The 26,905-nt window shown below is 42.9% G+C and overlaps 2 protein-coding genes across 5 annotated transcripts in view; one reads left to right on the top strand and one right to left on the bottom strand.

Moving 5' to 3' along the window:
• ADGRE3 (adhesion G protein-coupled receptor E3) overlaps nt 1-4,649 on the bottom strand; it is a 49,977-nt gene extending 45,328 nt beyond the window's left edge. Inside the window, exons 1-2 of one of the 2 annotated variants that reach the window (XM_023552314.2) lie at nt 4,081-4,647; nt 227-277 (exon numbers count right to left, since the gene is read on the bottom strand). In XM_023552314.2, coding sequence (XP_023408082.2) covers nt 227-277; nt 4,081-4,105 — 76 coding nt within the window. In that variant the 5' untranslated portion in view covers nt 4,106-4,647. Of the gene's footprint in view, nt 1-226; nt 278-4,080 lie in introns of both variants that reach the window. The other variant, XM_003413327.3, reaches the window with a different exon arrangement.
• A 19,091-nt stretch (nt 4,650-23,740) lies between these two features.
• Nucleotides 23,741-26,905, top strand: part of ZNF333 (zinc finger protein 333) — a 28,676-nt gene continuing 25,511 nt past the window's right edge. For all 3 annotated transcript variants that reach the window (XM_064280824.1, XM_064280825.1, XM_064280826.1), the window contains exons 1-3: nt 23,741-23,839; nt 24,695-24,739; nt 26,472-26,540. The gene's annotated coding sequence lies outside the window, so the exon portion shown is untranslated. The remainder of the gene's footprint in view (nt 23,840-24,694; nt 24,740-26,471; nt 26,541-26,905) is intronic.

A 26,905-nucleotide genomic window follows, 5' to 3' on the forward strand; every position in this document is an offset into this window, starting at 1 on the left:
AGTTTTTAGTAACCACAAATAAAAACAAAATAAGAAAAATCTAAATTTGGTGAAATTATTAATTAAAAAACAAACAAACCAACAGGAACAAGACCACCCAAGTCCTGCTCCCAGAACAGGTTCTTTTTTTTCCAGCTGTTGGAAGACATGGGTGGTCCCCAGTGCAGCCTGGCTCTCTACCCTCCCTAGTTTCTGGCTGTGAAAGGGTCAAACTCTAAGCACTCACCTTTGGCCTTCTGAGCCACAGCACCTGGCAAACTCAGCAGGAAGCAGAGCCCTAGAAGGGGAAACAGGAGGGAGAGACATGAAAAAATTGAAGAAAGATTCCAGGAGATTCCCCAAGGGCGTGTTTCAGTGATCTTTTGATGTGTTTGTCTTCACTTTGACCCAAAGAGGTGTGGAGGTGTCGCGGGTGGTGAGTCAGGTGCAGCCCGAGGAAGTGAGACTCACACAGAAGGCTAGAAAAGAAATAGAACTTAATACTCACAAGTCCTAGAGAGGAAACTACAGCATGCCTCGATTCAGGACCAGCTTCGATGCCGGGCCGCGTAGGAGATTGCACCCGGGGAGAAGGGAACAGCAAGTTGGAGCTGTAGGAGAGGGCTTATGTATGGCAAGCAGGGTAGGGTCTTGGGGTTAGTTCAAACTGAAGTCTTATTGGTCACTTTTCAAAGTTTCTTCTGCAAGAGGTGGGAAAAGGGAGACGGTTTTTATCACAGGGAATCATATGGGACATGACTAGAAGGGGCAAGGAATAAAGCTGGCTGTTAAGAGACTGGGTTACGTGATAGCAACCAGATCTCTCTCATGGGAAACCGAATGGGGTATGGCTGGCAGGGCTAGGTAGAGACTACAACTGATGACAGGCTGCAACAAAATAGGAATGAATGGGCACGTAGGAAACTGGGTGAAAGGGCAACCAGGAAAAATTAACGGATGCTGAGGTAGCAAACTAGGTAGGCCACTAACTGGTCTCTTGAGAATGTAACAAACCACCACAAAACACAGTGGCTTAAGACAACTCCATTCATTTTATTCTCTCTCATGGTTTCTGTGGAGCCCTCGTGGAGAAGTGGTTAAGAGCTCAGGCCACTAACCGAAAGTTCAGCAGTTTGAATTCACCAGCTGCTCCTTGGAAACCCTATGTGGTGTTCTACCAGTCCTATAGGATTGCTATGAGGTGGAGTTGATGGCACAGAACAACAATAACAACATGGTTTCTGTAGTTCAGGAATCCAGGAAGGGTTCAGCTAGGCGATTCTGGCTTGGGGACTCATCCTCAGAGCTTCCTTGCATCCCATCAGCAACCTGGTGCTCCTAAGAGTCATTGGCATGTCAGAATTCCAGGGTTCTAAAAGACTTTAGAAACCCTGGTGGTACAGTGGTTAAGCGCTTGGCTACCAACCAAAAGGCTGGCAGTTTGAACCTACCAGCTGCTCTGTGGGACAAAGATGTGGCAGTCTGCTTCTGTAAAGATTACAGTCTTGGAGACCCTATGGGGCAGTTCTACTGTGTCCTGTAGGGTCACTATGAGTCAGGACCCACTCTATGGCCATGGGTTTGGTTTTGAAGAGACTTTAACAATCATCCGCTAACTCATGTTGTAGATGAAGAAACGGGTCTCCAGGAGTTAAGACGTTGAGACACCGGCTGTGCAAATTTGGGCGAGTTTCTTAACTTCCCTAGGTCTCTACATATGAAACACAGTGACAGTGTCATCTACCCATGGGGTTGTGATGATGACTTAAATGAGGGTATTGTGTAAAGCCCTGTGTACAATATCTGGCAGAGAGCACTCTGCTAATGCGAGCTGTTTCTGTGATCTTTTTATTTGGACTTGAGTCCTGTTCTAACTCCTGATCTGCCGCTAATTCCATCACATTGTCTGTTCCACCTAGGGTGATGTGGGCAGGGACTTCATGGATAACTGAAATTTACACATACTCTATCTCAAAAGGTGTCCAGGACTCCACCTCCAGATGATTCCATAAATATATGCTGAGTTTCTTTTGGATGTAAGTTGCTGTGCCAGGGGCTGCAAAGGTGAGGGAGACACGGCATTTGCCTTCAAGTAGTTTTTTTTTTTTTTTTTTTATTGTGGTAAATATACATTTGCCATTTCAACATTATTTACATGTACAATTCAGTGACATTAATTACATTTCTCATGTTCTGCAACGATCACCACTTATAATGGATTGATTTGTGTCCCCCCAAAAGATCTGTCAACTTGGCTAGGTCATGATTCCCTTTTATGATTGTATGATTGTCTACCATTTTATCTTCTGTTATGATTTCCCTATTGTTGTAAATTCTATCACTATCATGTGATAAGATGGATTAGTGTTAGTTATATCACTGAGGTTTATAAGACTAGATAGTGCCTTAAGCCAATCTCTTTTGAGATATAAAAAAGAGAAGTAAGCAGAGAGACCACCAAGAAAGCCACGCCGGGAGCAGAGCATGGCCTTTGGACCTGAGGTTCCTGTGCTGGGATACTCCCAGGCCAAAGGAAGACATACACCACAGAGACCTTCCCCAAGAGCTGACAGAGAGAGAAAGCCTTTCCCTGAAGCTGATGCCTTGAATTTGGGCTTGTAGCCTGCTGGACCGTGAGAGAATAAACTCCTCTTTGTTAAAGCCATCCACTTGTGATATTTCTGTTACGGTAGCACTAGCTGACTAAGACACCACTGTTCCTTTCTAAATTTTCTCATCAACTTTAACAGAAGCTCAGCGCCCCCTTAGCAATGACTCCCTCTTTCCCCCTCCCTCCTACCCCTGGTAACCACTAATAAACTTTGGTCTCTGTGCATCTGCCTGTTCTAGGTACCTCATGTGGAATCACGCAGCTATCACGCAGAATTATCTGTCCTTTGTAGCTTATATTATTTTGATGGCCATTACAGACAGGGTTGACACCCTGCCTTTGCATCTAAATAACTGTGACTTTGAACAAGTCATGTAACCTCTTTGCAATGCCGTTTTCTCATCTGTAATGTGGAGGTGTGGCACAAAAATGAACATAAAAGACTTTGTGTGATGCTAGGAGCAGAGTAGGTGCTTGATAAATGCAAGCTTTGATTGACACTGCGGTTGTTGATGCTGTTATTTGATCTGCAGCCGGAAGGATGGACAGGATTTCAGAGTTGGGATTCCCCAGTTGGGAGTCAATGGCCTGATCAGAGGGAGTGGTTGAAGCCATGGGACTATGAGATTCCTCTATGGACAGGGTGTAGAAAAACAGAAGACCCCCGGCAGAATGGAGTGAGAGGAGTGTTACGGCACAGATCCAGAACCAGGTGGCCTGCGTTTGAATCCTGGCTCTGTCATTTACTAGCTGTGTAACCTCTCTGTGCCCCAGTCTCCTCATACGTAAGATGGGGATAATAATAGTACCTACACATAAAATAGGGGCCTAATAAATGAGTTATTAAATGAATATTAATGGAGTTACTGGGTGGTGCAAACAGTTAATGTGCTTGGCTACTAACTGAAAGGTTAGTAGTTTGAATCCACCCAGAGGCACCTTGAAAGAAAGACCTGGCTATCTCCTTTCAAAAATTCAGCCATTGAAAATCCTATGGAGTACAATTCTACTCCGACACACAGGGAGTTACTATGAGTCAGAGTCAACAGGACAGCAACTGGTTAATACATGTAAGGTGCATAGTGAGTGATCAAAAATGTGGGTTATTATTATTGTTAATATTTTTTGGTGCATGAAAAGGAAGAATGAGGAGAAGGAAAGGAATAGGAAGGGATGTAGAGAAGAAATCTGGGCAGTGCTAGGTCGCAGAAGTTATCAAGGAGGAGAGGAAAATTAGAATAACAACAAAAAACCTATGAAGAGAAAGATGAACAACCCAGTGGACTAGATCATCAGGAAAACTTCAGGGGTATTTGAGAGCATAGTTTCAACAGGGTAGTAAGGAAGGAAACCACAATTCAAGGGGCAAAGGAGAGAGCACTCAAAGCAGAGCAGGAGGAGAGAGGAGAGGACAAGACAGCAAGTTGTGGAACCATGTAGCTCCAGCTTAGTGGTCAGTGGGGCACAGCCACTGTCATGTTTGCACGTACCTGGAAGAAGCGATGGCCCTCGCATTCTTATGGTGCAGGTAATCCACACTGGCCAGCTTTGGAGGCTCCCTGTTGTGCTTTACACCAACTACCTTTCCTATCTCAAGGAAACCTCAAGAGATTTGACATACTTGTCTTAGGTCAGCTGGCTTAGGAAATTGTTTTCTCAGAAAAGTGAACTTCCCTGGTCTTTGACCCTCAGATCCTTGCTTCCGCTTTTTGTTTATTTTTGCTCTACTTGTCTGCATTTGTTGAATAAAGTGCTACTTTGCTACAGAAAAGGAGAACATTAGAGGAAAACAGGTTTTTGAGGAAGTAGAATCGGTTTGGGGAAAGGTGATTTTGAGGTCCTGCCATTTCAGTACATATTGTATATGTAGTCTGGATCACAAAAGAGAGGTTCCCTACCCCTAGCCAATAAAATAGATGGTAATTAATGCCAAGGTAATAGATTAAATCATTTAGGGATAGAGTGTAGGGTGAAAGCAGAGCAAGAACAGAGCCCCAAGGAACTCATTTAAGTCAGGGATTGGAAGAACAGCTAATAGAGGAGACAGGGAAAGAGTAGCCAGAGGAAAAAAAAAAAAAAAACCAGAGAGGGTGGAGAAAAATGATTAGAGTATGGTGTCATGGAGGCAATGAGAGAAACAAGTGAATCGAGACTGAAAAATATCCACAAGACAGAACAGCAGGGAGTGGTATTCCTAGCAAGAGTAATTCCAGTGGTGATGATGGTGGTGGTGGCGGTGATGTGATGAAGGCGATAGTGGCAGTCGTGATGATGCTAGTGAAGATGGTAGTGGTAGTCGTGGAGGTGACGGCAGTGATGTGGTGGTGAGGATGGAGGTTATGATGGTGGCGGTGAGGGTAAGAGTGATGAAGGTGGCTGGAGGTGGTCGTGATGGTGATGGTAAAAGCCAGAATAGATTAGACTGAGGAAATAGGAGGTGGAGCAGTGGAGACGATTTAAGTATAGTCATCTCGAAACAGGTGGAACAAAAGTGTGAAGGAAGGCAGATGAACAGACAGAATTTCTTGGGAGGTTGGAGCCTGGTGAAATCAGCCAGCTCCTGGGATTTTCAAGGACTTCAGTTTTACACAGGAAGTTTTCTGGGCTTTCAACATTCCGCTGCAGCTTGGTAGGCAGACCTAACAGCTGTGCAGTGGGCCTTCCTGTTCTTTCTCTGAGTGGTCCTCTGGGGTGGGGTGACAGTTGGAGGCAGGCACTGATAAGAGAGACAGGTTGTGCCACCTAGTGGTCAGCCTAAGGTTGCTATGCAATTACAGTCTAGCTCTGGAGCCAGGCTGAGTGGGTTCAAATCCTGGCTCTGCCACTTATTAGCTGTGTGACTTCCGACAAGTTACTTAACCTCTCAGTCCCTCACGTTATCTCTGAGCTGGGATAACTGCAAGTCTCCTAACTGGTTCTCCTTCCATTTCATCCCCACTTTGCAGTTGGGAGGGCATCCTGAAAGATAACACCCTGCCTCAGAGCCTCATGGATATGTTATAGGTTTTATGTACTCAGAACAGTGCATAAAGCTCACCCTGATCTGGTCACAGTCTTCCTCTCCAGACTCATCTCCCACCCTTTCCCCTGCCGGCTGCCCACCTGCCCTGAGCCAATTGCTGTTCCCTGAACTCTGCATGCTCTTTCCCAGCCTCCTGCTTTGCATATGTGGTCCTCTCTGTCTGGAACGCCCTTCCTCCCTCACTGCTCCACCCCGGTCAAGTCCTTCAAGTGTGAATTCTCTTGTGTATCCTTCCTTGACAAGCTCTACTCTGTCCCTTCCCTACCCCGAGGTAGAGTTAGGCATCTCCCTCCTCTCTGCTCATATCATATTCCATCACATCAGGTGTCAGCAAATTTAAGGTATGCCATTATTTTACATCCCACCAAGTGAAGAAAAAGACAAAACAAAAAGAAAAAACAACTAATGACTAAACAATGACACAATACTTTCTTATTCCTTAGAATCTGTATTTTATTCTTATTGAAAGACCTACTGATTTATTTCGACATGGATTTTTATCACGTAACACTCCTGCATGCTTGAAAAGGAAAACAGAAGTGGAATAAATTGGTGGAGATATTCTTGAGACTTCTTCATTTTCAGAATCTTTTAAGTCACTTTACAACACAGAGCTATCGATGTCTATGTTTCTCTACAGCAGTTGGTCTCAAGATGTGGCTCTGGTCCAGCAGCACCAGCATCACCTGGGAACTTGTTAGAAATGAAGACTGTAAGGCTACCTACCCCAGATGTGCTGAATCAAACTCTGGGTCGGGGCTCAGCAAATTGTTTCAACAGGGCCTCTGGGTGATTCTCATGCATGCTTAAGTTTGAGAACTCAGTGCTACACAGTATCATTCTCTGGTCCATCAAGAATTTAGTGATGCATTTTTCAAAAGCATCCATAAAAGAACAAGAAACCACTAATGGCTCCCACCAACCTCACATTGCTTAGTACAAAAACAAACAGAAAACAACAAAATGCCCAACTCATAGCAACCCTATAGGACATAGGAGAACTGCCCATAGCGTTTCCAAGGAGCAGCTGGTGGATTTGAACTACCAACCTTTTGGTTAGCAGCAGTACACAAGTATAACCCAAATCCATCTGTGGTGACCAAATGAGATTACAATTCCTTTTTATAACCAAGGTATTACAGCACAAAACTCTAGGGACCTTCTTGCTGGAAGTTAGGCCCTCTAAAAGTGTCTTCTTGGTGGAGGTTGCAGGAGCTTCCGCTATAATGCTCTGGGTATGTTTACTACTGCCTCAAACATTGCTAAACAGAATATATATGTTACTTCCTCTTCATTTTTGTGATGGTTAAGGTTTTGTGTCAACGTGGCTGAACCATGATTCTCAGTGGTTCGGCAGTTATAATGTAGTTTGGCAGTTGCATAATACATAATCACCTCCATGATGAGATCTGATATGTGATCGCCTCCATGGCAGGATCTGCTGTGAGTAGCCAATCAGTGGAAAAAGTTTCCTTGGGGGTGTGGTCTGAATACAATGTAGGTGGACTTTCTGGCAAGGCTCACTGACTTTTGCTTGCTCTGGATCCTGCAGCTTGTTCCTGTTCACCTGACCTCTGGATGTTGGGACCTGAGCTAGCAGCATGCCTGCTGATCTTGGGATTCGTCAGCCTCTGAGGTCTGGATCTTGGGCTCACCAGCCCCTGTAGCTGTGTGAGTTGGGAGAAACCTCCAGCCTGACCCACTGGTTTAGAATTTTCCAGCCTCTACAAGTGTGTGAGCCATTTCCTTGGTATATATCTTTCTCAATCTCTCTCTGTATATATATGTATACATATGCTTCACTGGTTTTGCTTCTCTGGAGAACCCAGCCTGAGACAATTTTAAAGCATTCAAAATAACAATGATTTCCCATAAGCCATGCTGCACCCTCACATGTTAAAGCTGGGGGTCAGCAGCTTCCACTTGATTCTTAATCCTTTACAATGTCAAGAATTATTACGTTTGGTAGTTGGGCTTAATTCATGTAAGTGTTGGTACAGATCCCTGTCCAAACTGTGCTTTAAAAAGATTCATGATTTATATTTCCTCCCAGTGATGTCAAGTCTAAAGAAGAAAACAATGAATCACTCATAATCTCCTCTCCCACACACAACTAGGACTAATGCTGTGACCAGCCTCCCAGCCACTCCTCCAGGCACACATGCAGAGAGATCCTGAGCAGATCGACCGTCGGGGGCATGTGCTGCTCTTCTTGGCTGCCCTGCTTCTTCCATCATCTCCCATGCTCCTTACTTGCTGCCTTTCTTTGCCTCTCTTGTGGACGGGGCACAGGTCTAGGTACTACCAAGCAGAAGCACCATCACTTGAATCCCAATCTAAGGATGCAGAAAGAACCTCAGGGAACTCATGCTGGTGAGGGTAGTAGCAGCTACAAGAGGTTTCCCGAGCACCAGTGCCAGAGGATCAAGAGGTGGCACCCATCACCTCAGCTGGGCCGTAGCAGTGTATAGGCTGTGGTGCTTGTGCCTGTCGTGTGGGAAATTACCTTAATGCAGTGCCACCTCCAAGTACATTACCAGGTGTTATGGGCTGAACTGTGTTCTCCCAAAATATGCCAAAATATGTGTGAATCCTAACTCCTACACACCTGTGGATGTAGTCCTTTTTGGAAGCAGAGTTTCTCTTTGTTATGTTAATGAGGCCGTAATCAGTGCGGGGTGTGTCCTAATCGACTCCGAGTTATAATAAAGAGCAGATTAGACACAGAGGCAAGCACAAACGAGGGTGGGGAGAAAAGATAAATGCCATGTGAAGATCACCAAGGAACCTAGGAATACTGGGGCAAGAGATGCTGAAAGACATAGGCTCTTTTCCCAGAGCTGACAAAGAGCCTTCCCCTAGAGCCGCTTTCCTGAATTCAGACTTGTAGCCTCCTAAATTGTGAGGAAATAAAATTCTCTTCTTTAAAGTCACTCACTTGTGGTATTTGTGTTACAGCAGCACTAGGAGACTAAGACACCAGGGAAGCTATCCCAGAGGCCAAAGAATAAAAAAGCTCACAGACCAAATTAAAATACCCAGATCACATGGTTTATTAAATAAATTAGAACACAGAAGCAAGGGGGAAAGAGATGGAGTAAGTTACCACGCTCAGGAAAGGGTGCAAGCGAATGGAAGGATCACACTGCCAGAGCCCTAGGGTTTGCAGTGCTCACATATTCTGTCTTTCTCCCTGCGGCTTCAGACTTTCCCTGCTGATGGTGTGATTATGAGGACCAGAGCTGAGGCTGGAGCAAGGTGGCCCCAAGACGGGAACCCTGTATCTATGGCATACACTTGCTCTATTGGAGAGATGCAGGCGACAGTTTGTTGAGTGGTCATGGTGGCCATGGGCTTTATTGGTATTTTTTGGGCAGAAGACATGTGGGGCCAAAATGGTTGTCACCAATGGGTGGCTGAATTAAGACCCCATGAATACTGAGGGCTTCATGTGCCTTGTGTTTATGTAGTACATCACAGATAGCAGGTACCTCTTGGTCCTTCCATTCTTTCTATGTTTAACGCACATGTGCTCTATATGTATCTCCATTTAACATAAAAAAAAAAAACCAAACCCAGTGCCATCGAGTCGATTCTGACTCATAGCTAAGTATCTTAGGAATTTTACCTTTACCTTCTTTAAAGTGCTTGATTACTAGCTACCTATGTCTACCTACCATCTCTCATGATTTTCTTCCATCCTATTTGTTTCTTGTTTTCTAACACTCTGAGACAATACAACAAATGAATACTACAGCGTCCAGCTGTGCTGACCCAGGGTCTCCTCTAAGTCAGTTCTGAAGTGTGATTTGGGGCATTAATCCTGGCTGCATACTCTCCTGGAGATTCTCTGAGCTAGTTAATATCCTTTATCAAATTCATTTTCATACTCTAAAGTACTCAGAGTTGGCTTCTATTTTTTGGAACTAAGAGCCCTCACAGATACAGAGAGTGGCTGTAGGCCACAGATCCTCAAAGAAATGGTGATGTGGGGTTGGTCAGTAGGTCTGGTTGGAGCTGAAGGCAGTGAAAATCCAATTAGTGATGAAACAGTTAGTTAAATATGACCTCTGATCATCTGGAATGAAATATGCATTGAACGCTTTGGGGCAAGTGGCCACTGGTATTGAAGAGCAAGGAGAGAACAAGGAATTTGAAGACTGCAGGATCAGCTGGCTGCTTCTGTATGTCATCAAGGGCTTAAAGAAAAAGAAAGACAAGTTCAAAGTTCTAAAATATAGCCACTCAAGTAACTATCAGGAACTTTCTATTACTTTACTAAAAGAATCCCTTCTTTCTTGCAGCCTCAAGGCTGAGATAATCCAAAATTAATCTCAACATTTTATCTTGCAGGTTTCAGAATTGCAGCTTCAGATAAATTGACAGCCTCAGCAGATTCCCAATTATGATAGTATTAGAATGAGATCATGTCATTACCAGGTAGGTCTGTGGTGTGGTTTTGGGGGTTGTTCCTAGAAACTCAGCCTAGCACATGGTCCTCAAGCCATTCTATGCACTCCCCATTAACAGTATTCCTTAACAAATCTCTTCCAGGTTGTAGATACGTGGACTCTGTTGTTGTGACTAAGAACTCTGACCAATACTATAATTGGTTCCAGAAGTGATTGTGGGCAACAGACCCACATGGGAATTAGAATCTGGGATTGGTTATCCAACCTGATTGGGTTTAAAGGCACCAAAGATGTGGTTAACAATAGAGGATGGAAAAATAGGGGCTTAAAGAAAGAAAGGAGCCCTGGTGGCCCAGTGGTTAAGAGCTTGGCTGGTAACCAAAAGGCCAGCAGTTTGAACCCACCAGCCGCTCCTTGGAAACCCTACAGGGCAGTTCTACTCTGTCCTATAGGGTTGCTATGAGTCGGAATCGAAAGAATTATTTACTCAAAATTTTCAGTTCTTATTTTGGGAACAGGGCGCTAGGGAGGGTCTATTACTGTCTTAAAAACAAAAAGAACTTTTAAAAATACTTTTAATTTGTATCTTCAGAGCAATGAACAAGAATATTTGCAATGGTGAGCTTTAAGAAATTAAAATTATGGTAGCCAAAATAAATATTTAAGAGAAGGATTAGACTTAAAGTCTGTGACAATCTTCAAGAAAGGAGAGTCAAAAGACAAAGAGTCTGAAGATTCATCCAGGAGGTACACCATCCAAATAATAGTTTCAGAAAGAAAGAAAATTAAAGGAAAAAAAACAAACAAAACCTAGAAAGGAGGATATTATCCAAGAAAATAAAAAAAAAAAAATTCTCAGATATGGAAGACATGAGACTGCTGATTACAACATAGTGAAATGCTGTAGAATATTAAAAAAAAAAAAAAACCCATTGCTACTGGGTTGATTCCAACTCATAGTGACCCTATAGGACAGAGCAGAACTGCCCCACAGAGTTTCCAAGGAGCACCTGGTAGATTTGAACTGCTGACCTTTTGGTTAGCGGCCGTAGCTGTACCACTACGCCACCAGGGTTTCCGATTAATATATAATATATAATATAAAATATAAAATATATAATGTACTGATAAAGTAGTGGGTCAGCGAAGAAGAGGAAGACCCTCAATGAGATGGAATGACACAGTGGCTGCAACAATGGGCTCGAACATAGCAATGATTATGAGGATGGTACAGGACCATTGCTTTGTTCTGTTGCACATAGGGTTGCCATGAGTTGGAACTGACTTGACTGCACCTAACAACAAAAACATAATATGTATATACAGAATATACACATTCATATTATATATTATATAATATATATAAACTATAAAGTACATATATGATATGTAGAATATACAGAGAATATAGGATTCATGTAGAATTCAGAGAGACTGCTTTCCTATTTCTTTACATTTTTCTGAACTTTATCTTTTATAAGCAACATGTATGATTTTAACAATAAAAATACAAAATAAAGGTTGTAATTGATAATCAAGAAATAATACCAGTGATAACCTCAATATTGCCTAGTACTTTTTCAAATTAACAAACTGAAAAAAAGACAGAGCAAATTCAGGATAAGATTAAAGAGGCCTGGCTCAATCAACATACAACAAATAAACATAATAGAAAACGTAAGTGTAAAATAAAGCAGCAGAAATAAATTAAATACAACAATAATCATACATAAATTCCTCTATTAGCAGAATACTATTTTCAGTCTTTGTTAAGAAACAAAATTCATCTATGTACTGTTTATAAAAGATACAACTTAAAATGACAAGAAGCTGAAAACCAGAGACATGCCTGACAAATGCTAACAACAACAACAAAACCTGGTGTGGCAATATTAAAGTAAGTAAAGTTCAAGGTCAACAGCATTGAACTGAAAGTCAGGGAGATTTTATATTGACACATGGTTACTTTATCAAAAACTATAATGATAATACCCAGTATTTACTGAGCATTTATTAAATGTCAGGCACTATGATAAGTGCTTTACATACAGGCATTGTATCATCCAACCCTTAGCATTATTCCATCAGGTTGGTACTAATACTGTTCCCATTCAATGGTTAAGGAAACTGAGGCACAGAAGAGATAGTAAATGCCAAAACCAGGACTCTTAACCACTATGCTATGCAAGACTAATAAAACTCTCTACTCAGTGCCGTCGAGTCAATTCTGACTCAGACTCGATGGCACTGGGTTTTTTGCAAGACTAATACATCTTTGAAATATCCACAGCAAAACCTGTTAGGAATACTCTTGTATTTTCTTTTAATATCTTTTTTTTATGTTTAAGTCTTTATCTGGAACTCATTTTTGTGAATGATGTGAAATATAGGAGTCTAACTTAACTTGATCCTTTCACCAGTTGTCCTAATAGTTTTCTTTCTTAAGCTTCAATGAGAATCTCATGTGTTAGAGGGAGTATTTCTTTGAATAAATTAAAAATTTATTTTTAAATGACATCTTCGTATTGTACTGCATTTCCCTGAAATACTGCCTCTAACACATACAAGATTCCCATTTATACCAGGGTCTGCTTCTCTGCTGTTTTGTTTCTTTAAGCTATTTGTCTATTCCTGTGACAACAGCACATGTACACTTTTAATGTTTAGTCGTAACATGTTAGTCAGTGTTCCCAGAACACTGAATTCCCCCATGCCTCTGTGGATTTGCCCTCAAGCTGCAACATCTCCCACCGACCTCACTAGCCACTCCCCATGCCTCAATATTCATCCTTCAAGACCCACCTTCAACCAACTTTCCTATGTCAAATTTCTTGATTTCTCCTCCAAATCTCCTTATCAGTTTTTAAAAAATATATTCTGCTAATGCAGCATGTACTACAACGTATTGAGGTAGTTTTGTAGGAATGAATCAACTTCATCTTGTTCTCTCTATATCTCCCCTCAGTTCCTGAAGCATTCTTGCAGGGTCTTTTTTTTTTTTTTTAAACATTAAGACAATTTTACTGACTGCATTCTATGTTATATCTTAGTTCAAATTACAGAGAAAATATTTTTTTCAAAATCCTATCTTTGGCTGATAAGCAAGTGAAATGTTTATTTTTAAATTACATCTTCCATACTGTACTGCATTTACACTAAATGTATTCCAGTCATTTGGCCATAGTTAATCAGTACAATAAAAAAATACTTTTCACAACAACTAAGTATAATAATTTGAATGGAATATCTTACCAGCTTTGACAAATCTGGAGAAACAGAGCAACTAGTCACTGGTAAAAATGTAATTCATACATACCCAAACTAATCAGCCTGTATTGTCAAAGAAAGGGAGTATTGCATCGATATCAGGGGGGTCAACTTTTTTTTTTTATTGTGCTCTAAGTCAAAGTTTACACATCAAACCAGCTTCTCATACAAAAACTTATACACACATTGTTATGTGACCCTAGTTGCTCTCCCTACAATGTGACAGCACACTACTTCTCTCTACCTTGTATTTCCCATGTCCATTCAACCAGCTCCTGTCCCCCTCTGCCTTCTCATCTCGCCTCCAGACAGGAGCTGCCCGTTTAGTCTCACGTCTCTACTTGAGTCAAGAAGCTCACTCCTCACCAGAATCGTTTTATGTCTTATAGACCAGCCTAATCTTTGTCTGAAGAGTTGGCTTCAGGAATGGTTTTAGTTTTGGACTAACAAGAGAGTGCGGGGGCCATGACCTCTGGGGTCCCTCCAGTCTCAGTCAGACCATTAAGTCTGGTCTTTTTAACAAGAATTTGAGGTCTAGATCCTACTTTTCTCCTGCTCCATCAGGGATTCTCTGTTGTGTTCCCTGTCAGGGCAGTCATTGGTGGTAGCCGTACACCATCTAGTTCTTCCGGTCTCAGGCTGATGGAGTCTGTGCTTTATACGGCCCTTTGTTTCTCTTGGGCTCATATTTTCCTTGTGTCTTTGGTGCTCTTCTTCCTCCTTTGCTCCAGGTGGGTTGAGATCAACTAATGCATCTTAGACGGTTGCTTGCTAGCTTTTGGAAACCCTGGTGGTGTAGTGGTTAAGTGCTACAGCTGCTAACCAAGAGGTCGGCAGTTCAAATCCACCAGGTGCTCCTTGGAAACTCTCTGGGGCAGTTCTACTCTGTCCTATAGGGTCGCTATGACTCGGAATTGACTCGACGGCAGTGGGGTTTTTTTTTGCTAGCTTTTAAGACCCCAGACACCACTCACCAAAGTGGGATGCAGAACGTTTTCTTAATACACTTTGTTATGCCAATTGACCTAGATGTTCCCTGACACCATGGTCCCCAGGCCCCCACCCCTGCTACTCAGTCCCTCGAAGTGTTTAGCTGTATTCAGGAAAAAGGGCGTCAACTTTTAACCCCCACCGTTGTTGTTAGGTGCTGCCAAGTTGATTCCAACTCATAGTGACCGTATAAGACAGAGTAGAATTGCTCCACAGGGTTTCCTAGGCTGTAATCTTTAAGAGAGCACATTGCTAGGTCTTTTTTCCAGTGGAGCAACTGGTGGGTTTGAACCACCAACCTTTCAGTTGGTAGCCAAGTGCTTAACTATTGTGCCAGCAGGGTTCCTTTAATCCCCTCTACAAAGACTCAATCCTCAAATCTACCACTTCTTAGTCCTATGACCGTAAGCAAATTACTTAACCTCTTTGTCCTTCCAGTTCCTTATCAATAAAATGGAGAAAATAATGGTACTTTTCTCATAATGTTGTGAGGATCACATGAGTTAATCCATCTAGGGTGTTCAGATTCATGCCTGGCACATAGTAGAACACCCCCCCACCAAAAAAAAAAAAAAAAAAAAACCTAAAATAAGCGAAGAACTAGATACTACTACTCTACACACCCAAACCAGATTTGTCTAAGTGCCACCAAACTGCTAGAAATTACTGCATAAAACTGACTTCCCATTTGTTTGACAGGTAGCTCTGAATTTACACTTACATGCCCACATTCAGGAGTCCCTGGGTGGTGCAAATGTTTAATGTGCTTGCTTGCTAACCAAAAGGTTGACAGGTCCGAGTCCACCCAGAGGCGCCTCAGAAGAAAGGCCTGGTGATCGTCTTCAAAAAAATCAGCCACTGAAAACCCAGTGGAGCACAGTTCTACTCTGACACGTATGGGGTCACCATGAGTTGGAATAGACTCGATGGCAACAGGTGGTAGTGGTGGTGGTGCCCACATTCAGGTCTTCAGTTGCTGTCTCATATTACATCTTTCCTACTCTTAAAAAAAACAAAACAAAAAACCTGTTGCTGTTGAGTTGATTCTGGTTCATAGCTACCCTATAGGACAGAGTAGACCTGCCCCATAGGGCTTCCAAGGAGTGGCTAGCGGGTTCAAACTGTCAATCTTTTGGTTAGCAGTCATAGCTTGCCATAACTCTTAGCCACTGTGCCACCAGGGCTCCAATTCTGCAGTAAAGCATTAAGTGTATCCCGAAGGTCTCAACTATTGTTACACCCTGAGCTACTTTACAGGGATTTTAGTACTACTATTTTTTTTTTTTTATGGAGAAAAGGAAACCCTGTTGGTGTAATGGTTAAGAGCTATGGCCACTAACCAAAAGGTTGGCAGTTCAAATCCACTGGGTGCTGCTTGGAAACTCTATGGTGCAGTTCTACTCTGTCCTTTAGGGTTGCTATGAGTTGGAATTGACTTGACGGCAATAGATCTGGTTTGGTTTGGTTTATGGAGAAAAATCAAACTCATCTGTGAGTCTGTTGTACTGTGGTGGCTTGTGTGTTGTGGTGATGCTGGAAGCTATGCCACCGGTATTTCAAATACCAACAGGGTATCCGATGGTGGACAGGTTTCAGCAGAACTTCCAGACTGAGACAGATAGGAAGAAGGACCTGGTGGTCTACTTCTGAAAAAATCCGCCAGTGAAGACCTCATGGAGAGCAGCAGAACACTGCCTGACATAGTGACAAAGAGTCCCTCAGGTCGGAAGGCATTCAAAGAGCTGCCTTCTCAAAGCAAAGTCGACCTTAATGATGCAGGTGGCTTTCGGGACCTTAATTTGCTGATATGGCATGACTCGAAATAAGAAGAAACGGCTGCAAATATCCATTAGTAATTGGAATGTGGAATGTATGAAGTATGAATCGAGGATAACTGGAAGCTGTCAAACATGGAATGGAACGTTTGAAGATCAATATCCTAAGCATTAGGGAGCTGAAGTGGATGGGTTTTGGCCATTTTGTATCAATCACACAGTCTACTATGCTGGGAATGACAAATTGAAGAGGGCATCACATTCACCATGAAAAATAACATTTCAAGACCAATCCTGAAATACAATGCTTCCAGTAATAGGATAAAACCCATACGCCTACAAGGAAGACCGGTTAATATGACTATTCAAATTTACATACCAACCACTAAGGCCAAAGCTAAAATTGAAGATTTTTATCAACTTCTGCAGTCTGAAATTGACCAAACATGCAATCAAGATGCATTGATAATTACTGGTGATTGGAATGGGGAAGTTGGAAATAAAGAAGAAGGATCAGCAGTTGGAAAATACAGCCTTGGTGAGAGAAACAACGCTGGAGATCTATAACAGAATTCTGCAAGACTGATGATTTATTCATTGGCGATGTCTTTTTTTTTCAACAACATAAAAAGCGACCACACACATGAACCTTGCTGGATGGAATACACAGGAATCAGATTGACTATGTCTGTGGAAAGACATGATGGAGAAGCTCAATATCAGTCAGAACAAAGCCAGGAGCTGACTGCAGAACAGACCCTCAATTGCTCATATGCAAGTTCAAGTTGAAGCTGAAGAAAATCAAACCAAATCCACAAGAGCCAAAGTGCAATCATGAGTATATCCCACCTGAATTAAGAGACCATCTCAAGAACAGATTTGATGCACTGAATGCTAATGACCGAAGACCAGATGGGTTGTGGGATGACATCAAGGACATCATACACGGAGAAAACAAAAGGTCATTAAAAAGACAGAAAAGAAAAAAAAAAAAGACCAAAATGCATGTCAGAAGAGACTCTAAAAGTTGCTCTTGAACATCGAGTAGCTAAGGCAAAAGGAAGAAATGATGAAGTAAAAGAGATGAACAGAAAGAAAGAAAAGTAAAATAATGAAATGCGCAAAGACCTGGAGATAGAAAACCAAGAGGGAAGAACACTCTTGGCATTTCTCCAGCTGAAAGAACTGAAGAAAAAACTCAAGTCTTGAGGTGCAGTACTGAAGGATTCTATGGGCAAAAACTGAATGAGCAAGAAGTATCAAAAGAAGATGGAAGTAATGCATAGTTACTGTGCTAAAAAGAAGCTGTCGATGTTCAACCATTTCAGGAGGTAGCATATGATCGGGAGCCGATGGTACTGAAAGAAAAAGTCTGAGGTGCACTGAAGGTATTGGTGAAGAATAAGGCTTCAGGAATTGATGGGCTACCAACTGAAATGTTTCAACAGATGGATGCAATTCTGCAAGTACTCACTTGTCTATGCCAAGAAATTTGGAAGACAGCTATCTGGCCAACCAACTGAAAGAGATTCATGTATGTGTCTATTCCAAAGGAAGGTGATCCAACCAAAAGTGGAAATTATTGAACTGTATCATTAATATCACACACAAGTAAAATTATGCTAAAGATCAAACAAAAGCAGTTGCAGTACATCCACAGGAAACTACCAGAAGTTCAAGCTGGATTCAGAAGAGGACATGCAACAAGGGATATTGCTAATGTAGGCCGTATCCTGGCTGAAAGCAGAGAATACCAGAAAGATGTTTACTTTGTTTTATTGACAATGCAAAAGCACCCTACTGTATGGATCATAACAAATTATGGGTAACACTGTGAAGACTGGGAGTTCCCGAACACTTAATTGTGCTCATGCGGAACCTGTACATAAACCAAGAAGCAGTTGTTCAAACAGTATGAGGGGATACCGTGTAGTTTAAAGTCAGGAAAAGTGTGTGTGAGGGTTGAATCCTTTTACCATACTTATTCAACCGGTATGCTGAACCAATAACCCGAGACGCTAGGCTATATGAAGAAGAATGTGCCATCAGGATTGGAGAAAGATTCATTAACAACCTGCGACATGCAGATGTACAACCTTGCTTGCCGAAAGTGAAGAGGACTTGAAGCACTCACTGATGAAGATCAAGTACTACAGCCTTCAGTAAGGATTATACTTTAACACATAGAAAACAAAAATTTTCACAACTGGACCAATAAGCAACATCACGATAAACGGAGAAAAGGTTGAAGTTGCCAAGGATTTCATTTTATTCTGACCCACGATCAACACCCGTGGAAGCAGTAGTCAAGAAATCAAGTGACGTGTTGCATTGGGCAAATCTGCCGTAAAAGATCTTTTTAATGTGTTAAAAAGTAAAGGTGTCACTTTGAGGACTAAGGTGCACCTGACCCAAGACTTAGTATTTTCAATGCCTCATATGCATGTGAAAGCTGGACCATGAATAAGGAAGACCAAAGAAGAATTGATGCCTTTGAATTATGGTGTTGGCGAAAAATACTGAATATACCATGGACCAGCAGAAGAAGGAACAAGTCCATCTTGGAAGAAGTACAGCCAGAACGCTCCTGAGAAATGAGGATGCTGAGACTTCGTCTCATACCTTGGACATGTTATCAGGAGGGACCAATCTCTGCAGAAGGACATCATGCCTGGTAGAGGGTCAGTGAAAAAGATGAAGACTCCTCAAGGAGATGGAATGACACAGTGGCTACAAATGTGGGCTCAAACATAGCAGCGACAGTGAGGATGATGTAGCACGGGGCAGTGTTTTCTTCTGTTGTACAAAGGGTGGCTATGAGTCGGAATTGACTCAGTGGCACCTAACAACCTAAAGATGTATGAAGAATAATCTCCCAAATTATGTGGTGTTATTTGGGAAGGGGCTATTGCTTACTCATATTTGTAACTCTATCATCTATCTACATGTAGTAATCAAGTGATGCCCTATAGAGATTTGTTGAAAGAAATAATACACATATGTGCTTGAGTATACCGTGAAACCTGTGACAGCTGGAATGCAATATGACTGCCTTGTTTTTCCGGGTCTCCAAAGTTTTCAGCCTCTGACAGCGTGCACTCTTACCACTTTTCTATCTCTATTAGTGGAAAGTATTTGAGTTTTTCCACTCTGTAGGTTTCCGCCTTTCACAACTTCTGGTTTTCGCAGGTTTGACTGTATAGATATGAAAGAATTTGTTACAGTCGTTGCATCTGGGGAAGAAAATTTAGCGACTGATGTGGGACTCCCATTTGAAGTTTTCCTATGTTCAGGTTATTTCTGGTACGATGTAATAAACACGTGATTTTAAAAAAGTAAATAGAGTCCGGTGTATGTATTATCTTGAATGGATCTTCACGCCTCATTTTTGGCGAGAAAAGCAGGTTGTAGAAGAAATACAACATATAATCTTAATTCTATTTTTAGAAGAAATCACAAAAACCAAAAAATAATCTTGAGTTTTTTTTTTTTTTTGGTAGGGAATTGGCTTGTGCACGTAGAAAGGCAAGCGGGGCAAAAATACTGAGAATCCAGGATGTGCCCGTGAAGATGCCCCCATCTCCCCGCCCTCACACTCAGGCCCCGCCCCCAGGCGCAAACCCCGCCCCAGCCCCGCCCATCGGGTTTAAGTCCCATCCCGGCCTCACCGTCCAGGCCTGGTCAGACCTCATCCCCCGGGGGAGGAAACTAGACTATCTCCCGAGGCTGGATGAAGAACGGGCCGCTGCCTTCGGACCCTTCCTCCGCCTCCGCGGCCCCCGCCACCGCCTCAGGCCCCTCCAGACTTGATAGTCTAGCCCCTCACCCACTTCCGCTCCCGGCTGCCCGAGACCGGAAGCGGAAGTGCCCGGAGGCGGAGGTGGCGGCGGCGGGCGGTGTTGGTCGTGCGGGGCTGCGCCGCGCTGCGGTGGGAGTGTCTCCAGTCCGTCTGCAGGTGCGGCCCGGCCCCTCGGGGGGGCGGGGAGGGGCCAGAGGACCAAGGGCAGCCGCCTAAGCCGACTACCTTCCTCCGGTCGGCTGTCAGAGGCCGGGCGGGGCCCGCGCAGCGCAGACCTGCGGCCGTGAGGCCCCCGCTCGGCCCCTAGCCCTCAGCTACCTCCCGTCTTGGCCGACAGAATTGTAATCCTTTGGAAAGGGAAATCGCGGAATACAGTCCAGGTCTGTCGCATCGATCAGTTGGATAACTTACTATAAGTGGGCTCCCCAAAGCGCACTGGGAGCACATCAAAAGTGTGGAGGAAAGGAAACAATGAAAGTGCAAAGGCTGTCAAGCGTATTCTAGTCACTCGGGGCTCCCCAAAGCGCAGAAAATATCCCCTAAGCTCTGGAATGTGGTGAACACTCGCCCAGCCCTTTCCGTTGCTCCCCGTCTGTGGTATCTGTAGGGAAATTGCAGCAAGAGGGCCCTTCCTGTCCTGCCTCCCTTAGCAAGATAACCTTTTATTATAAACCCACGTTTTATTTCGTGTGAGGTTTAGTATTATCTAGTTTTGTAATGGAAAGTTAAGTCTCGGTCTATATGTGCCCAGTGGTTTGAGTGACTTGTCAGTGAGTTTAAAAAATCGCATCATCTATCAAGGGATGAGTTTGTGACAGGAGGTATTTTTTGGGGACGGAGAATTTGGATCCACTAGCGCTGGTGGCACAGTGATTAAGAGCTATGGCAAGCTACGGCTGCTATCCAAAAGGTCGGCAGTTCGAATCCCTGTGGGGCAGGTCTGCTCTGTCCTAGGGGTCGCTATGAGTCAGAATTGACTCGGCGGCAACGGGTTTGGTTTTTTGGTTTTAACTTAGTGTAGTTTAGCTTAGTTTTCCTTCCTCCCTCCACTTTTTCCCTTCTCCGTTTCCTTTCTTTTCCAAACAACTTTTAATTTGTGACTTTTACTTTGACGTGAACATCAGTGTTTTTCACTGTGACACAAAGGTATCTTAAGGAAAACGATTTGTAGTTGTATATATGTAGTCGCAAGTCTTAACATCAAAGAAAAAAAAACTCTTCATTTCTTTTCAAGTGGCTCCAGCTGTTACCCCTAGCCTGCAAATACAAACTTCAAAATATAGGGGATAGCAGGGAAAAGATGACAAGCTTTGTTATGTTAGTACCAGAAATTGAAATTGAGTTGACCATCAATGGGATATCCTTTGACTGTTTTCTTTTTTATAATAGAGTTAAAAGCTCACTTTTACTGAGCTGAGGAAAAAATTAATTCTGGAGGAAAATTAAGCACCAGATTTCAATTTGAAGAGTAAGGCATTTGTTTCCAAAAAGAATACTTGCTCTACCTTGCCTTTTAGAAAGAATTAGCATTGTTTCTTGAAGACACCTGAAACCTAGTGTTGTGATTTTTGTTACATGAGAGACAGGCATTTTAAGTCATTCTTCCATTTAATTTATGTGTTATATATATGTTACAAGGGTGGTGTGTGTGTGTGCACACACGTGGCCTCTTTACACTAGCTATAGTGAATTATTTTTGGGGAGTGTTGATTGTTTGACACTTTTTCATTAGAGTGGCCTCAGTGACCCAGGAAACAGTGTGACCGAAATAGATATAGTGCTTGCCTCTGTGGAGGGTCTATTCTAACTGGGAAGACAGATTTTAAACAAGTAATATTGAGTAATACGGGAATTTATAGCTGGAGAATTCGTAGGCAGTTGTCATAGATTGAATTGTGTCCCCCCAAAATATGTATATCAATTTGTCTGGGCCATGATTCCCAGCATTGCGTGGTTGTCCTCCATTTTGTGATTGATATAATTTTCCTATGTGTTGTATATCCTAATTTCTGCCTGTGGCTAATGAAGCAAGGTTAGATTATGTTAAAGAGGATTAGGGTGGGTTGTAACACACTTGCTCAGGTTACATCCCTGATCCAGTGTGAAGGGAATTTCCCTGGGAGGTGGCCTGCACTACTTTTTATGTTACAGGAGATAAAAGGAAAGGGAAGCGAGCAGAGAGGGGAGACTTCGTACTTCCAAGAAGGCAGCAACAGGAGCAGAGCATGTCCTTGGACGCCTGAGAAGCTCTTCAACCAGGGGAAGGTTGATGACAAGGACCTTTCTCCAGAACCAGCAGAGAGAGAAAGCCTTCCCCTGGAATTGATGCCCTGAATTTGTACTTGTAGCCTACTAGACTGTGAGAGAATAAATTTCTCTTTGTTAAAGCCATCAACTTGTGGTATTTCTGTTATAGCAGCACTAGATGACTGAGACAGGGTTGTAGGTTTGGTGAGGGAAAACATCTTAAAAGGGACAGATGTTTGAGCCTAAAAGATGGGTTGGTTGTAGCTAAACAAAGGGTTGGGCTGTGGGGTGGCGGGGCAGAGGGGTGGTTTGAGAAAACATTGCAGATTGTTTTATTATCTAGTGCTGCTATAGGAGCCCTGGTGGCACAGTGGTTAAGAGTTTAGGCTGCTAATCAAAGGGTTGGCAGTTGGAATCTACCAGCTGCTCCGTGGAAACCCTTTGGGGCAGTTCTACTCTGTCCTATAGGGTCACTATGAGTCGGAATTGACTTGATGGCACACAACAACAACAGTGCTGCTATAACATAAATACCCCAAGTGAATGGCTATAACAAACAGAAAAATTATTTTCTCACAGTTTAGGAGGCTTTAAGTGTGAATTCAGGGTGCTGGCTCTAGGGGAAGGCTTTCTCTCTGTCGGCTCTTGGGGAAGGTACTTGTCTCTTCAACTTATTTCCTGTTTTCTTGGAGATCTCCATGTGGCTTGACACCTGTCTTCCCCCATCTTTGCTTGCTCACTTGCTTGCTTAATCTCTTTTATGTCTCTAAAGAGATTGACTCAAGATACATCCTACCCTAATCCTGCCTCGTTAACATAAGAGAGACTTCCCGTTCCCAAATGGGATTATAACCACAGGCATACCCTTGAAATGGAAGGAGTCAATTCCGACTCATAGCGACCCTATAGGACAGAGTAGAATTGCCCCATAGGGTTTCCAAGGAGCGGCTGGTGGATTCGAACTGCTTACCTTTTGGTTAGAAGCCCAGCTCTTAACCGCTGTGCCACCAGGGTTCCAACCACAGGCATAGGGGTTAGTATTTACGATACGTATTTTTCGGGGGCATAATTCAATCCATAACACAGATGTAGTACAAAGTCTGGTGTGTTCCAGAGCCTAGAAGAGAAGGGGAAAGCTAAACCAGAGAAAACAAACTACAGAGTGGGTGAGCTAGGCTGGAGAGGAAGACCAGGCCTTGAAGGTTGCGGTAAACCTTGGACCTTGTTCCAGGGCCATCTGGAAGCCACTGAATCACTTAAAAGTAGAGGAGCGACGTGTTTACATTTGAGATTTAGACACAACAGTAGCTCCTAGATTGAGCACGTAGTTTTTAGGAAGGACAAGAATGAATGCAGAATCAATATGGCAGTGTGAATGAGTTCCGAACTCGGGTAATGGTAGTCGAGAGTCAGTGACCGTGGAATTGGAAAAATTGGAATATTTGAGACATGCAGGGTGTAGAGTTGCGAGAATGTGGTGATTGATGTCTTCTGTCTACCACATGATATAGAGCAGGGGTTAACAAACTATGACCTGCAGGCCAAATCCAGCTCAGTATATAAAAGTAAACTCAATTTCTGTAAGGTTAATTGGGACACGTTGCTTATGTATTGTCTATGGCTGCTTTTTAACCACAGGGTTAAGGATTTGCAGCAGATTCCATATAGACCACAAAGCCTGAGATGTTTACTGTCTGGCCCTTTACGGAAAAGGTTTGCTGATCCCTGACATACAATGTACGTAATACGTGTCAAACACTGTGCTGGTGGCTGGGAATGAAGTCCTGTAAAAGCGGACCCAGGTCCGTGCTTAGCTGACATCCTAGTTGGGAGGAGGGAGGCAAAAACACTTACGGAAATAAATATAAAATGACAACTTGGTAAGGACAGAGGGGAAAACATAGCAGGCCTTAGGGGTATTATGAGAGAATATAAGAGGAGAACGATCCTTTTATTAGGTGGGAGAAACCAGTAGAAATGACCAGGGGCTGTGGTCTGAAAACGTGGTGCAGTGGTTAAGTGCTCAGCTGCTAACCAAAAGGTCAGCGATTTGAACCCATGAGCCACTTTGTGGGAGAAAGATGTGGCAGTTTGCTTCCGTAAAGACTACAGACTTGTAAACCCCATGGGGCAGTCCTACTCTGTCCTATAGGGTCGCTATGAGTCAGAATCAAATCGATGGCAATGGGTTTTTACGGTGGTCTGAAATTAAGGGAGAACCAGGTTTGATTCTTGACCGAACCTGTCTGTCAGTGGATGCTTGCATGTTGCTATAATGCTGAACAGGTTTCAGCGGAGCTTCTAGACTAAGACAGACTAGGAGGAAAGGCCTGGGAACCTACTTCCAAAAATCAGCTAGTGAAAACTCTAGGGATCACAGCTGTTTGATCCACAACCGATCATGGGGATGGTGTGTAGGATCACCATGAGTTGGGTGTGTATTCGATGGCAGCTAACAACAACAAAGATTTGTTTGCCCTTGCTGGAGGCTCACAAAAATGGAATTACCTGAGCCAAACCCTTGCTCAGTGCTCTGCTTTCAGCCTCACCCCCCCCTTTTTTTTTTTTTTACCGTTATCACTTTTATTGTAGGGAGGACGCCTACTAAGACCTCTCAACCCTGGCGCTGATGTCATGGTGAGTGAGTTGGGGGAATCAGGACGATTGAGAATAACTATGTACTTTGGGCTATGTCCCCTCTTTTCTACCCAACCAAAGAAAAGAGGCGAGGGAGAGTATGGAGGTTCCTCAGACCTGCCCCAGGGGACCTCTGGAAGGTTCTAGAAGGAACAGGAACGGAGGAAGGGTCCCCACAGCAGATCGTTGGCTCTGTGCTTAATTCTGGAGCCTGCAGTCAGACAGGACTACTTGGAGCCTGTAGCAGCAGGGTCCCGTTAGGGAACATCCCTGGCTGTCCCTGTGCGATCAACTTAAAACCACACGTAGCTGTATGCATTTAAATTAGTGAAAATTTAGTGAAGTGAAAAGCACAGTTCTTCAGTCACCCTAGCCATATTTCTAGTGCTCAGCAGCCATACACAGCGGGTGGCTGCATTTTGGACAGCACAGACACAGAATGTTGCTGTCATCACAGGAAGCTCACTGGACAGGGCAGCTCTAGAGAATTCTGAAATTAAAAGGTCATCAAGTTTCTCAGATGCAGTAGAAGTCCTATTTTAACTGGTATAAAAGATTACTGAATTCATGTATAAGCCCCAGGAGGGGCTCTGGGGACTTCTAAAAATATTAAGAGATCAAGCCAAAACTTCTAATGCCTTAAAGAAAGAGTTTTAGGAGCAACTCTCTAAGCTGATAAGTGGAGGCTGTGCAGTGCTGGTCAGCTTAGTTACAAAGAGAGCCAAAATTTATACCATAGGATTTGCCCAAATGTTGAAAGAAGTTAAATTCAGCAGTTGTGAAGATTTTTTTTTCTCTGCTGAGTATTTTAGAGCAACTCCCAGCTATCCTATCACTTTACTCTGACATGCTTGAGCATACATCTCTAAAAAAGTACTAACACTGTCTTATAGAACCTCAAGAACATTATCACCCCCCAAGTTAATAGTTATTCTTTGGTATCATCTGATATCCCGCTCATGTTCATATTTCCTCAGTTGTCAAAAAAATGCTTTTTACAGTTTTGAACATGGCCAAAACAAGTTTCTCGTGTTTGAATTTACAAAACCAGCGAGCTTGAAGGGTTACTTGCTAAACCTCTTAGGTTTCTGTAATGGTAGAGTCGTTCTCTCCCCACTGCCTTTTTTCATGCTGCTAAATGAACCTGTTATTGATTAAATTGTGCCCCTCCCATATGTATTGGAATACTAACCCCTATACCTGTGGATACAGTGACTCTCTATTCCTTCCACCTTCTTTTGATGTTTCCTGCATCGTTGCGTATTTTGCCCATAGAATCCTTCAGTATTGCAACTCGAGGCTTGAATTTTTTCTTCAGTTCTTTCAGCTTGAGAAATGCTGAGTGTGTTCTTCCCTTTTGGTTTTCTAACTCCAAATCTTTGGCACATTTCATCATAATACTTTGTCTTCTCGAGCCGTCCTTTGAAATCTTCTGTTCAATTCTTCTACTTCATTTTTTCTTCATTTTGCTTTAGCTACTCTGTGTTTAAGAGCAAGTATCAAAGAGCCTCTTCTGGCATCCATTTTGGTCTTTTTTTTTTGAATTGTCTTTTTAATGACCTTTTGCTTTCTTCATGTATGATGTCCTTGATGTCATCCCAGAGAATAATAGAAAAATGTTTACTTGTGTTTTATTGTCTATGCAAAGGTATTTGAGTGTGTGGATCATAGCAAATTGTAAATAACATTGTAGAGAATGGGAATTCCAGAACACTTATTTGTACTCCTGCAGAACCTGTACGTAGATCAAGAGGCAGTCGTTCAAATGAAACAAGGGGATACTGCATGGTTTAGAATCAAGGTAAGTGTGCGTCAGGATTGTACCCTTTCACCATACTTATTCAGTCTGTATGCTGAGCAAATAGTCCAAGAAGCTGGACTGTATAAAAGAAGAACTGGGCATCAGGATTGGAGGAAGACTCATTAACAACCTGCAGTATGCAGATGACACAACTTTGCTTGGTGAAACTGAAGAGGACTTGAAGCATTTACTGATGAAGATCAAAGACTGCGGCCTTCAGTATGGATTACACCTGAACATAAAGAAAACAAGAATCCTCACAAGTGGACCAATAAGCGACATCCTGGTAAATGGAGAAAATATCGAAGTTGTCAAGGATTTCATTTTACTTGGATCCACAATCAATGCCTACGGAAGCTGCAGAT

Source organism: Loxodonta africana, chromosome 3 (genome assembly GCF_030014295.1).
Source record: "Loxodonta africana isolate mLoxAfr1 chromosome 3, mLoxAfr1.hap2, whole genome shotgun sequence".
Taxonomy (NCBI): domain Eukaryota; kingdom Metazoa; phylum Chordata; class Mammalia; order Proboscidea; family Elephantidae; genus Loxodonta; species Loxodonta africana.